The 14,629-nt window shown below is 42.1% G+C and overlaps 1 protein-coding gene across 2 annotated transcripts; it reads right to left on the reverse strand.

Annotated features, from left to right (window-relative positions):
• Positions 1-1,319: 1,319 nt before the first annotated feature.
• Positions 1,320-14,201, reverse strand: SULT1C4 (sulfotransferase family 1C member 4). Of its 2 annotated transcripts, XM_007537339.3 has the most exons (7): positions 13,738-14,192; positions 9,980-10,105; positions 8,561-8,658; positions 7,407-7,533; positions 6,753-6,847; positions 3,653-3,833; positions 1,320-1,687 (listed from the first exon to the last, which is right to left on the reverse strand). In XM_007537339.3, exons 1-7 carry the CDS (start codon positions 13,889-13,891, stop codon positions 1,572-1,574), a joined length of 897 nt encoding a protein of 298 aa, XP_007537401.1. In that variant the 5' UTR covers positions 13,892-14,192; the 3' UTR covers positions 1,320-1,571. The 2 variants fall into 2 exon arrangements, with proteins under 2 accessions (XP_007537401.1, XP_060043573.1); XM_060187590.1 differs by lacking the exon at positions 9,980-10,105 and having other exon boundaries at positions 13,738-14,201.
• Positions 14,202-14,629: the final 428 nt, after the last annotated feature.

Below are 14,629 nucleotides of genomic sequence, written 5' to 3' on the forward strand. Positions count from 1 at the left end.
TTATTAATGGATAGAAACAGAAAGAAATTGAGAGGAGGGAGATAGAAAGAAAGAAAGAGACAGAGACACCTGCAGCCCTGCTTCACCACTTGTGAAGCTTTCCTCCTGTAGATGGTGACCTGAAACTTGAAAACAGATCCCTGTGCACGAATGTGTATGCTTGACCAGGGGTGCCACCGCCTGGCCCCTAATAAAATTTTGATATGGGGGCCAGGTGGTAGCACAGTGTATTAAACGCACATAGCTTGAAAAGCGCACAGACTGGCATTAAGGATCAGGGTTTGAGCCCCAGGCTCCCCACCAGCAGGGGGGCTCTTCACAAGCAGTGAAGTAGGTCTGCAGGTGTCTATCTGTGTCTTCCCCTCCTCGCAACAAAAAAAAAAAAAGAGAGAGAGAGAAAAATGGCCTTCAGGAGAGTGGATTTGTAGTGCAGGCACCGAGCCCAGCAATAATACTGGAGGGGAAAAAAAAACAAAACAAAACTAGAAAGGACAGATGGAAGTATGAGGAAAACAAAACTAGCAGGGTAGGAAGTTACAAAATGTGATCAAAGTTCACTGAGTAGGCTAGTTTGCAGAAGTAGGAAGGTAGCTTGGAATATGAAATCAAGGTGGAAGGGTAGTTTGGAAGATGACAGCAACCACCTATGATTGTAGTTGCTTTTGAATTCTTGGCTAGAGAGCTGTGGATTTATCTTTCAGGCACTGACAATTCAGAATCACTGGAGGATTTTGAGCTCAAGAGAAACTATAACAAGAACCGTGGTTTAGGAGAATAGTGTTAGGAGATGTTTGATAAACAGAACAGTGAATCTGGAAATGTGCACTAGTTTAAGCAAAAGAGAGAGAGAGAGAGAAGAGAAAGGCTTTTTTGAACCAGAAAAAAATGGGCTATAGAAGTGAGTCTCTATGAAAATGAAACTGACAAATAGGATCTGGGTGTGGAGACTTTGGAAGAGGTGAGCCAAGACTTGAATTTAGGACTGAATACAATTCAGTCTTAAATACAATAAATGTGGGTAGGAGAGAGAGAGAGTCCAGAAGTTTGTGAGCTCTGGTGAAAGGCAAAGATAGATATCACAGCAAGAGCCCTGAAATGAGTTACAGGGTTTCGTGGGATAAAAGAGTGACTGTCCTAACAAAATGGCTTCTTTGCTACCAGAAAACTGCAGGAAGAAATAGTCATTACACATTTAAAATGAAGCCTGAAACAATGTTTGGCTTGACAACTAGTGTCTTTCTGTGCAGAATGAGGCATTTCAAGGTTAACAAGCACACAATCTGTAGAATATTTAAGTATAATGATAATTAGCAATGACATCATGGTTGCTCCTAGAATTTATTGAATACTCCCTTCCTTCATGTTTCATTCTTCTCCCACTCTCCACCCTCTCTCCAACCTCTGCTCGTTCTTTCACACTTTAGGAGAGTAGATAAAAAAACACAATAAACCTCTAATTTTAGAATTCAAATATAATATCATTTAGTCTGGGTAATAATTTTTGGTTAATAACTACCCAATAAGTTGAGTAAAGAACTAAACCAGAAAAACTCCTTTGGTTCTTTTTCTGTTTACTCGAATTGGAAATGGGAAGCTAGACTGGAATCAGTCATTTTCTTCTTGTAGTCTTCATCAAAGATCTCATTCTGGGCCACAGTGAAGTGATTCTTCCAGTCTCCAATTGTACCTGGAAAGTCATGTGGGTATGTCAGTAGCTATTAGAGGAATCTGTATTTCTCTAGTCTGTCTGATGATTTGGAAAGCCATGTGGGCATGTCAGTAGCTATTAGAGCAATTTGTATTTCTCTAGTCTGTTTGATGATTTCTACTCTTCCAAGAGCGGCAGTATTGAGCAATGCATTTCCATCCCTCGCCTGACACTTTCTCATCCTGAAGGGAAAACTCTCTTGTCTGATCAATTGGACAAGGGTCATCTATTGCCCACTGAACCATTTTCATGGGGCTAATGTAGCCACCATACAAAATCAGCAGGTCTCAGGGGCTTGCCTGTGTTTTTCTTTTGCCCTCTTGCACATCAAAACATATATATATATATATATATATATATATATATATATATATATATATATATATTCCTCTCTAAGAAGGGACTGTTTCTAGGAAGCTGCAAGGTGGAGTTCTGAAGAAGGAGAAAAAAAACCAAAAATAAATGAATAAATAAAAACAAAAACCCAGGTATCCTATTGTAATGTTCTTTTGCCACCAGGATTACTGCTGGGGCTTAGTGCCTGCATGATTCCTTTTTAACAGCCATTTCCCCCCTTTCTGTTTTTTGATATATATATATATATAGAGAGAGAGAGAGAGAGAGGAGAAACCACAGAACTACTCCATTGCTTATGAAGATTCTCCCCTGCAGGTAGGGACAAAGGCTTGAACCCAAGGTCTTGAGCATAGTGAGTCCTCTACTGGGTGCGATACCATCTGTCCTACTACTGTAATCTGCCACCTTTCCCAGATAGCTTTTGCTCCATACTGCTTCTCACCATATAGTACCCTACATATACTGGTTTGCACTTTGCTTATGACCAGAATATAACTTTCTTTTTTTATATCATTTTTAAAAATATTTATTTACTTATTCCCTTTTTGTTGCCCTTATTGTTTTATTGTTGTAGTTATTGTTGTCTGTCTTCGTTGTTGGCTAGGTCAGAGAGAAATGGAGAGAGGAGGGGAAGACAGAGAGGGGGAGAGAAAGATAGACACCTGCAGACCTGCTTCACCGCTTGTGAAGTGACTCCTCTGTAGGTGGGCAGCTAAGGGCTCAGACCGGGATCCTTATGCCAGTCCTTGTGCTTTGTGCCACGTGCGCTTAACCCACTGCGCTACCGCCTGACTCCCCCATAATATAATTTTCATGAAGGAAGGAATTTCTTTCTTTTTTTTTTTTTCTTTCCTCCTCCAGGGTTATTGCTGGGCTTGGTGCCTGCACCATGAATCCACCGCTCCTGGAGGCCATTTTTCCCCCCCTTTTGTTGCCCTTGTTGTAGCTTCGTTGTGGTTATTATTATTGCCCTTGTTGATGCAATTCGTTGTTGGATAGGACAGAGAGAAATGGAGAGAGGAGGGGAAGACAGAGAGAGAGGGGAGAGAAAGATAGACACCTGCAGACCTGCTCCACTGCCTGTGAAGCAACTCCCCTGCAGGTGGGGAGCCGGGGGCTCGAACCGGGATCCTTACGCCGGTTCCTGCGCTTTGCGCCACATGCGCTTAACCCACTGCGCCACCGCCCGACCTCCGAAGGAAGGAATTTCTATGGGATTCTTCCCTTCTCTATCACCTAGAATAGTGCCTGGCACACAGTAATAACTTAATAAATATTTCTGAGTGGATAACTGATAGGAGAGAGTATATATATATGCATATATATATATATATATATATACATATGTATATATTTCATTCTTTGTGCACTGAACTTGTCTAGAGGTAAAGAGCATAAGGAGTTATATTTAGATACCAAAGCTCACTGTCTAGTTGTATCTAAGCATTGTTTACATTTCATCTGTAGTTTCTGTTTTGAAAATAAATCATTATAAATTGTATTTTTCTTAGCCACAGAAAACTCTCCAGAAGCTGTAAAGTGTGGAATATTTCTTTCAAGATTACGACCAAAAGAAAATCTATGAACCTTTACGCATGAATGGTGAAATGGAGTGGTTCATAATTTCATTAGGAATTGATGAGTAGTTTGCCATTGGGTTCTGCTTCATAACATCAAATGTGGTTTGATGAACAATTTTATCCAGCACTTTATCATCTAGGTCCTTTCCAATAAATTCTGCCATCTTTCGGATTTCATGCTTTGGGTTCTGTGATTGGAGTCAAAAGAAAGCAAGCATTTAATATAAGGTAATTATTTTAAAAAGAAATAATTAGTTTAACCACAGTTAAGTAGCACTTATCATCAGAGAAATGTAAATCAAGAGCACAATGCTCTGGATATAACACCAGTAAGAATGACTATCATTAAGAAGATAGATAATAATTGTTTACTAGGACTTGAAGAAAAGGGAACCATTATTCACTCTTGGTGGAAGTATAGATTGGATTGGTATAACCACAATGGAAAATGGTATGGAGCTTCCTCAAAAAAAAAAAAAAAAAAAAAAGGAACTACCTTATGATCCAGCAATATCTCTTCTTCTGAGGATGCTCATTGCAACACTGTGCAGAAGATCCCAGACACTGGAATAATCTAGCTGTTCATCGTTGGAAGGATGGATGAAGAAAATGTGATATGCACACATGACCCCCTCCACACACACAGAGAGACAGAGAGACAGAGAGAGAGAGGGAGAAAGAGACATAGAGATTCTAGTACTATTCAGTTGCAGGCTTTCAACTGCAAATTCAAGAATGGAGAGTAATTCCAATTTCTACATTTGATTGAGTCATATAAGGTACTATGTAGACTGTCATTTATAACAAACTCCTGTGAACATCATTTCCCTTAGTTCAGATAATCAATTTTAGAGCAGTATATATTGCTGTCTCCTTTTTGCATTTTTTTTCTGATAATAATCAAAATAGAGAGGGAAAAAGAAAGGCACCTGCCATACTGCTCCACCAATCATAAAGCTTCCCCTTTGCAGGTGGGGGCCAGGGACTTGAACCCAGGTCCCCCTACAAAGTAACATGTGGATTCTACCCGGTGTGCCACTGCCCAGCCCCTTCCTTTTACATTTAAAAATGTTTTAATTGTTTTGGGCTGAGGAGTCTTTATGCAAAAAGACTTTCATGTCCGAGGCACCAAAGATAATCATGTTCAATCTCCTGTACCATCATGGGCTACAGTTTAGCAGTGTTCTGGTAAAAACAAAATTTTAAGAATTAAAAAACATTGTGGTCCCGGAGGTGGCGCAGTGATAAAGCTTTGGATTCTCAAGCATGAGGTCCCGAGTTCGATCCCCGGCAGCACATATGCCAGAGTGATGTCTGGTTCTTTCTCTCTCCTCCTTTCTCATAAATAAATAAAATCTTAAAAAAAAAGAATTAGGGGGTCGGGTGGTGGCGCAGTGGGTTAAGCGCATGTGGCGCAAAGCGCAGGGACCGGCGTTAAGGATCCCAGTTCGAGCCCCCGGCTCCCCACCTGCAGGGGAATCGCTTCACAGGCGGTGAAGCAGGTTTGCAGGTGTCTTTCTCTTCCCTTCTCTGTCTTCCCCTCCTCTCTCCATTTCTCTCTGTCCTATCCAACAACGAATTGCGTCAACAAGGGCAATAATAATAACCACAACGAAGCTACAACAAGGGCAACAAAAGGGGGGAAAAATGGCCTCCAGGAGCGGTGGATTCATGGTGCAGGCACCGAGCCCAGCAATAACCCTGGAGGAGGAAAAGAAGGAAAAAAAAAAAAGAATTAAAATCTCTAATTTTTTCCCCCACCAGGGTTATTGTTGGGACTCAGTGCCTGTATGATGAGTTCACCCCTCCCAGGCAGCCATTTTTTCCATTCCTTTTTTTTTTCTTCATCTTCTTTTTATTTGATAGGGCAAAGAGAAATTGATAGGGGAGGGGGAGATAGGGAGAAAGAAAGAGAGATACCTGTAGCACTGTTTTTACCACCTGTGAAGCTTCCCTCCCTGTAGGTGGGGACCAGAGGATTGAACCCTGGTCCTTGGTCATATGTGCTCAACTGGGTATGCCACAGCCCTGGCCCTAAATTTTATTTTATTTTATTTTATTTTTTCCACCAGGGTTAAAGCAGATGGATTTGTGCCGACACACAAATCCACTGCTCCCAATGGCTATTATTTTCTTTTTCCCTCCCTCCCTCCCTTCCTTCCTCCCTCTCCTCTCCTCTCCTCTCCTCCCTCTCCTCTCCTCTCCTCTCCTCTCCTCTCCTCTCCTCTCCTCTCCTCTCCTCTCCTCCTTCCTTCCTTCCTTCCTTCTTTTTTCTTCCTCTCTCTTTTCCTTCATTAGATATGACAGAGAGAAAATGAGAGGGGAGGGAGACACACACACACACACACACACACACACACACACACCTGCCATACTTGTTTCACCTCTTGTGATGTTTCATCCCTGCAAGTGGGGACTGGGGGCTTGAACCTGGGGCCTTGTGCACTGTAATGTGTGCAATCAACTTGGGGTGGCACCACCTGGACCCCTCCTTTTTACATTTAAAAAATGAAGTATTTAAAAGTTAGGTGTCTTCACTATATAACTTCCATCAGGCAGTAAAGCCAGAACTTGGATTCAAGAATTTTGACACTAACTCTCCCATTTCATAATTTCATAAACTCTTGAAACTGTAATTCTCCACAAGGATTACGGAAAAACAAAATACACTAGAAAACATTTTTCCTTCTAGAGAGATAATTGTTATTATTATTTCAACCAGAGCACAGCTCAGTTCTGGCTTATGGTGGTGCTGGGGATTGAACCTGGGACCTGGCACCTGAGACCTTCAGGCATGAAGTCTTTCTGCATAACCATTATTCTGTCTGCTTAGACATTTTGCCTTCTGAAACAGAATTTAAAAATACACATGCAAGGGAAAAATAGGTATCACTTGTCTTTTGACACCATCTGCCTAGAAGGGAAAGTTGTACCATTTCCCAGGGCACCAGAAGTTGCTTGTGAGACTGTGATACAGACACGTGATGTCCCCAGTGTACTGTTTGGACAGCCAATGCCAATGAAATACAGCTGTTTTCTATTTCCTGCTTCAGTTTATGTAGGGTCCATGCAGTGTGACAGGTATTTTATGGCTCAATGGCCCTCACCTTCTTCATATCCTCATAGAAGAGGTAGAGGATGCGGTGCTGGTCTTTGGCTTTCCACCATCCTTTTACATGGTCGTGCCAGGAACCCCAGCACACTGCCAGATAGAATAAAAAACAAGGTGTATAAGGTGAGCCAAGGCACTTAGCACAGGAGAGGAGAATTTCCAGGAAGAGGAAGGAATCACATTGATTGCTCCTTCCCATTAAAGGCAGATCCATAACTATTCCAGCAAAGCTTTTATATTTTTTTTGAGGGGGGGAGAAGGGGAGATATCCAGGACCTCATACATATGTAATTTCGCTAGGTCTTTGTCTCATCTCCTCTCCTCTTTCTCTTCCCTTTCCTCCCTCCCTCAATCCCTCCCTTCCTCCCTTCTTTTCTTTCCTTCCCTCCCTTTCTCTATCCATCTTTCATTTTTTTGTATATATATATATATATTGAGAGAGAGAGAGAGAGAGAGAGAGAGAGACTACAGTACTGGAGTTTGCTGTAGTGCCATGACACTTCTAACGTGATGCCAAGGTTGGAATTGGGTCACGCATATGGTAAGGTAGGCGGCCCATCTAGTGAGCTATCCTCTTGGTCCTGACTCTTTGTGTTTAGAGTGTTTGAGGATTTTGAGGCTGGAAGGAAGCCAAGCTGAATTCTCTTACCTTTCCCCATCAGAAAACTTTCAAAGTACTCCTCCCAGGTTCCGGGAGCAGGAAGTGCTTTGTTCATTCTTTGGAAATGGTAATAAGACACCATATTGTCCTTGGCATTCCTTGCTACATAGATTATCTAGGAAAGAGGGGAGGAAGAATCAATAATAAGATTACAGCTAGAGCTATGTAGTCATTGACCAGACAAATTATGTAAGGGTGACTACAGTCCATACAGATGCACTGTCCTGATTTCATGTTCTTGTGGTTTTGACTTTTTCAGGAGGTGAGAAAAACTTCATATAAACTTGCATTTTGACTATTGAGGAGAAAGGCAGAACTTTTTTTTACCCTCTTTTCTTGGCAGAGTCTGACTTGGGGCTTTGTGCATGCATGATTTTCCCCTCTGGGCTGGTTTTTCATTCAGATAGTGACAGAGAGGCATCATAACACCACAGCTTCCCAAGGTGCTGTGGCAGTTCTCTGTGGGTTCTGGACACAAACCTGGGCTGTGTGCATGGCAAGACATAAACGTACTCATTGAGTTATTACGCTACCTTTTAAAAAATTAAAATAAAAGTTATTAACAAAAGATAGGGAAATGGAGAGGGGGAGAGGGTGAGAAAGGTGGAAGGAGAGGGAGAGGCAAAGAGAGGCCCAGAGGTGGCACACCTGGTTAAGCTCACACATTACAGTACACAAGGTCCTGGGTTCAAACCCCTGGTCTTTACCTGCAGGGGGAAAAGCTTCATAAGTGGTGAAGTAGGGTTACAGGTCTCTCTGTCTCTTTCCTTCTCTGTTTCTATCTAATATAGAGAGAATATCAGAGCATCACCCTGCATGATTCCACTGTTTCCAGTCAGATTTAAAAAATATTTTTGATACAGAGTGAGACAGAGAGAGTGGGAGTGAGAGATGAAGAAGAAAGGCACCTGCAGCACTGCTTCAACATTCATGACACTTCCCCATTGCAGGTGAGAATTAGGGGCTTGAATCCAGGTCCTTGTGCATGGGAATGTGTGTGCTCTCCTGGGTGAGAGACCACCAGCTTCTGATCTTCTTCTTCTTTTTTTTTTTTTTTTTAACAAGTGTTTGCAGAGGAAACTAACAGACAAACACTACAGCTGTTCTAAGTAGCTCAGCTATAAATTTCTCTGGCTCTTTACCTTACAGTTTTTCTCGAGGAAGGATGGCGGCAGCAAGTGGATGGGGAGATGTGTTTTTATGGTCCGTGGAGAAGGCATTGCATTAGCTTGTTCCAAACCTGTAAAATTGATTTTTTGATAACTTTCTATCATTTTCCTCCATTGGCTTCAAAGTCTTACTGTTTCAATTGCTATTATTTAGGGACAATTCCAAGCCACACTGTTCTTGTCTATAGAAATATTCTGAGAGGGGGTTGGGCGGTAGCGCAGCGGGTTAAACGCATGTGGTGCAAAGTGCAAGGACTGGCTTAAGAATCCCGGTTCAGCTCCCAGCTCCCCACCTGCAGGGGAGTCTCTTCACAGGCAGTGAAGCAGGTCTGCAGGTGTCTCTCTTTCTCTCCCCTTCTCTGTCTTTCCCTTCTCTCTCTATTTCTCTCTGTCCTATCCAACAATGATGGCATCAACAACAATAACTACAAGAGCAATAAAACACCAAGGGCAACAAAAGGGAAAATAAATAATAATACAAAAAATTTAAAAAAATATTCTGAGAGAAGCTATTTGCCCTATGGATGTAGTTTTTGGCTACAATTTTCTTAAACCACAACAAACCAAATAAGAACGAAAAAATAGACCATTCTACCACGAAGTAATCTTTCTTTCTTAGTTTACTTATTTACTTATTAGTTAATTATTGGAAATAGATACAGCCAGAAACTGAGAGGGGAGGGGGGAATAGAGAGGGGCAGAGACACCCATAGCACTGCTTCACCACTTGAGAAGCTTTCCCCTGGCAGGTGAAAACTGGGGGCTTGAACCCGGGTCCTTCAGCATTGTAGCGTGTACATAACCAGGTGCACCAACACCTGGCTTCCCATGAAGTTATCTTTCTTAGGCTCACCTTTGTGCCTAAAAATTAACTTCTGGGAGTTGGGCAGTAGCACAGTGGGTTAAGCACAGATGGCGCAAAGTGCAAGAACTGGCCTAAGGATCCTGGTTCGAACCTGGCTCCCAACCTGCAGGTTAGTCGCTTCACAAACAGTGAAGCAGGTCTGCAGGTCTCTATCTTTCTCTCCCCCTCTCTGTCTTCCTCTCCTTTCTCCATTTCAACAAGGGCAACAAAAGGGAATGAATAAATCAACAAATATTTATATAAAAAATTAACTTCTAACTGGAGAATCTAAACGTTGAAATAATAATAATAATTCTGTTCGAAGATATCTGGAGAGAACATTGGGCAGAGATAATTACATTAAGGCAAAGTTACAATGACGTCAGTAGTTGTTTGAATATATATTATTTCTCTAGTTTTTTCAAAGTATTTGCATTAATCCTTTTGTCCATTCTTTGGCTACTTTTTTTTTCTCCATCTTGAATGACTAGAATTTTGAGAGAGCTAACTAACAAAACTGTAGTCAAGTATAGTCACTTCATACTCACCAGAGCCTATGGATGGGATTATCCATTCGATGAAAGGAAATCGTATATGGGTGGGTGCTCGCTGACTTTTGTCAACATTGCCGTCATTCTGTATTAAATCCACTATCTCCTGAGTCCATGTTGTTCCTTATTCCACATGGAAGATGAAGATATGCATAGACATTTGGGGTGTTATTCTTCTTACAGGTAATCAAATACTTGCTAGAGTAACTATATGAATTTTAAAGCTAAGCTTGGATATGGAGTTCAGACAACACTGTTATTTATGTTTTGAATGGACATGAGTTTTCATACAAATATTACAATTTGGAGTGACCATTAAATCAAAAATAAATATACAGTTCCTTAAAAGTATATAAATATATACATTATTTTGCCTTCAGTCACTGGGGCTTGGTGCTGGCACTATAAATCCACAGTTCCTGCGGCCATTTTCACCCCACCCCCCCATTTTATTAGATAAAACAGAGAGAAATTGAGAGAGGAAGGGGGAGAGAGAGGCTGGGTAGTGACGCATCTGGTTGAGTTCATATGTTACAATGCACAAGGACCCCAGGTTCAAGCCCCCAGTCTGTACCTGTAGGGGAAAGCTTCAGGAGTGGTGAAGCAGGGCTGCAGGTATCTCTCTGTCTCTTTCTCTATCTCCCCCTTCTCAGTTTCTGTCTGGCTCTATTCACTCTGTCAAATAAACAAACAAGTAAATAAAATGAAATATAAAAAGAAAAGGAAGGAAAAAGATAGACCTGCTTCACTGCGTCCCCCTTGCACATAGGAATTGGGGGCTGGAACCAGGTCCTTGTGCTTTTGTGTTTTTTTTTTTTGTTGTTGTTGTTTTTTTGCCATCAGGGTTATCACTGGTGTTAGGTGCCTGCACAAAGAATCATAGCTAACCCTCCTGCACTGCTGGTGAGAATGTAAATTGGTCCAACCTCTGTGGAGAACAGTCTGGAGAACTCTCAGAAGGCTAGAAATGAACCTACCCTATGATCCTGCAATTCCTCTCCTGGGGGAACCCAACACACCCATCCAAAAAGATCTGTGTACACATATGTTCTTAGAAGCACAATTTGTAATAGCCCAAACCTGGAAGCAACCCAGGTGTCTAACAACAGATGAGTGTCTGAGCAAGTTGAGGTATCTATACATAACGGAGTAACTCAGCTATTAAAAACGGTGATCTTGGATGGAGCTTGAAAAACTCATGTAAAGTGAAATAAGTCAGAAACAGAAGGATGAATATGGGATGATCTTACTCTCAGGCAGAAGTTGAAAAAGAAGATCAGAAGAGTAAACACAAGTAGAACCTGAACTGGAATTGGCATATTGCATCAAAATAAAAGACTCTGGGGTGGGGGTGGAGGGAGGGAAGAGTGCAGGTCCAAAAAGGATGACAGAGGACCTAGTGGGGGTTGTATTGTTATATGGAAAACTGGGAAATGTTATGCATGTACAAACTATTGTATTTACTGTGGAATGTAAAACATTAATTCTCCAATAAAGAAATTAAAAAAAATCCATAGCTCCTGGTGCCTATTTTTTCTTTCTCTTTCTTTCTCCTAGCTTCTTCTTCCTCTTTTTTTTTGTTGCCCTTGTTTATCATTGTTGTTATTGTTATTGCTGTCATTGTTGTTGGATAGGACAGAGAGAAATGTAGAGAGGAGGGGAAGACAGAGAGGGGGAGAGAAAGATGGACACCTGCAGACCTGTTTCACCACCTATAAAGTGACCCCCCTGCAGGTGGGGAGCCAGAGGCTCGACCCGGGATCCTTACTCAGGTCCTTGCACTTGGCGCCATGTGTGCTTAACCCACTGTGCTACTGCCTGGCCCCTCTTTTTCTGTCTCTCTCTCTCGCTTTTTTTTAAATTTATTTTTATTTTTTGTTTATTTATTGGATAAAGACAGAAATTGAGAGGAAGGGGGAGGTTGGGAGAAAGACAGGGAGACATCTGCAGTACTGCTTCACCACTTGTGAAGCTTTCCCCCTGCAGGTGGGGTGGGGGCTTAAACTCAGGTTCTTGTGCACTGTAGCATGTGCACTCAACCAGGTGTGCCACCACCCAGCCCCTTCTCTTTCTTTCTTTCTTTCTTTCTTTCTTTCTTTCTTTCTTTCTTTCTTACAGAATTTGAGGAGGGGGTGGAGAAATAGAGGATAGAGAGACAGAAACCTATAGTGCTACTTTACCACTTGTGAGGCTTCCCCACTGCAGGTGAGGACTGGGGGCTTGAACCTGAGTCCTTGGGCATGGTAACATGTGCACTCTATAAGTTGCATTTTAATTTTTTAAACGAGTGTCTTTAGAGGTAAAGACAAAGGTCAAGAGTGGTTTGAACATACAACCTCAGAAAATACTTGAAATTTTTTGAAGGGTGGGGCAAGTATCTCTGTGCATATTTCAGAAGCCATTGACAGGGAACGTGATTTGGGGTGTGTTTCTTCCTCTCCATTATTATTATTTTGCCAAAGCACTGCTTGACTGCACTGCTTGGCTCTGGCTTATGGTGGTGTCAGGGATTGAGCCTAGGACTTCAGTCTTAGGCGCAAAAACTTTTTTTACATAATCACTATGGTATTTACCCAGCCTGAATTGGGATACATATAATTTTTATTAAAGAAGAAATAAGCACAGATGACAAATGGTTTACATTTAAACGTTAAAAAGGATAAAAAGTACTCTATGAATGCATATGGAAAAAAAGTCACAGAATCACTTATTCCTAGAGTTTGATTTTTTTTTTTTTAGTCATTGTACACACTCCTTGACCTCTTAGCTATACTTGAACTGCTACAACATTAACTCAGGAATATAAGCTCAAACACATAAAATTAGTATACATGGCACTAACATTCTTTGAGTAGATATATAAAAAGATATTTTTCTATTTTATTATTTTTTTACTGTGATTAACCGTTGGTTACAGGATTGTAAGATTACAGTGTATAATTTCCATAAACCACTGTCAAATTTGTAATTTCCTACCCTCCCACCCCCTAAAGATAACCACCAGTTCTCAAGAGTCAAGAGTCTTAGAAACAGTTTGTTTGCTTCTGTTTTTTTTTCTTCAAGTTTCTGTGTACCAGATCTCTAGATTCCACAGGAGTGAAACCATCTGGTAGTGCCTTTCATCTTTTCACCTATTTTGCTAAGCATAATCACCTCCACGAACTGGGGTATTTTTGGAAACTCCTGAGGGCTGCCTAGGTGAAATCACTTTTAGAAAGGCAGAGGTGTAGGAACAAAACTCCTCTAGTTCTCCCCAAGCAAGCAAGACAAGGGATCTCCTTAGTCGTTCAGACATACAAAGTAGCTTTCAGCAAAAACTACAAACAAGGGCCTGCTCTGAGAACAACTCAATCAGTAAGCCCGACTTTTGACTCTTGGCTGCGCAGCTTTCTCTTGTGGGGAGTAAACAAAATCCATATCTCAGAAAGAACTATTTCTCTTTCTTTTTTTCTCTCCAGAGCATTGCTCCACTCAGGCGCAAGGTGGTGCCAATGGCTGAAGCAGGCAGGACCTCTGAACCCTCAGGCAAGAAAGTCTTTTAAGCTGCCTCTCCCGCTGCCTGCACCACCCTCTACAGAAAGAATTGTATTCTTAGGTCATTTGAACACTTTTTTTTTTTCTTTGTAATTTCGGTTTCCACAAGGGATTGGTTTTAGTCCTCTCACTCTGCTGGATGAACAGTTTTCTCAGCTCAGTCAGACCTACTGGTATTAGTGATCCGTGTTCCCCTCCTTCCCCTAGTTCCATGCACCCACCTGCTTTAGGGTAGGTGGAGATGAGCAGGTCGTCTGGCCTGGCTTGGAAGTTGCAGATCTGGTCCCAGGCCTCGCAGGTGGGCGTGGGCTGAAGCATGCCTCCCACGTAGTCCACGGAGATGCGCTCCTGCCAGTCCAGTGTCAAATCCTCCATGTTGATGAAGGCCAGTGAGGCTGAGAAATCAGTGTCCGAGAATCAGAGTGCCAGAGAAAACGAGACCTCCCAGTACGCACAAAGTCACTTGGAGGACAACTACTCAAACAGCCCTGGAACAGCACTCCAGGGGAAATCCCGCCTTTATTCAGCCTGCTCACCCTCCTCCTGGGGACTAGAAACTAACTGCGCTTTGGGACTGCCTGTAGGCGGTTTCCTGCAGGGCCGCACCCCCACCCCTGGGTTACACAACCTCAGGCAGCCACAGAGCCCCGCAGCACAGGTCAGTTAGCCACAGCTCGGGGCCACACTCTTAGTTTTCATCTTTGTGCTTTGTTGGGGGCGAATCTGAGGCTCATTCAAAAGCAGTTAGGGCCTTTGCCAGTGAAGTTACAGCTTGCAAAGGGGGAGAGTAACTTCCCTGAAAGCCCCCACCAATATTTTCTTAAAGGGCTAGCTTTGTGATTGTTTAAGAGTTGAACAAAGAGAGCTCAGCCAAGGAATTTCCTGTCGCTTTTTTTTTTTTTTTTGGAAGTGGGATATCAGTGTCTTCACAGCTTTTAAAATGGATGAAAAATAGATCCAAAATGAGCATGTCTAGTTCGCCTGTCCATTTTTTTTTAAAGATTTTATTTATTTATGAGAAAGATAGGAGGAGAGAGAAAGAACCAGACATTACTCTGGCACATGTGCTGCCGGGGATCGAACTCAAGACCTTGTACTTGAGAGTCCAAAGCT

This window comes from Erinaceus europaeus, chromosome 3 (genome assembly GCF_950295315.1).
Source record: "Erinaceus europaeus chromosome 3, mEriEur2.1, whole genome shotgun sequence".
NCBI lineage: Eukaryota > Metazoa > Chordata > Mammalia > Eulipotyphla > Erinaceidae > Erinaceus > Erinaceus europaeus.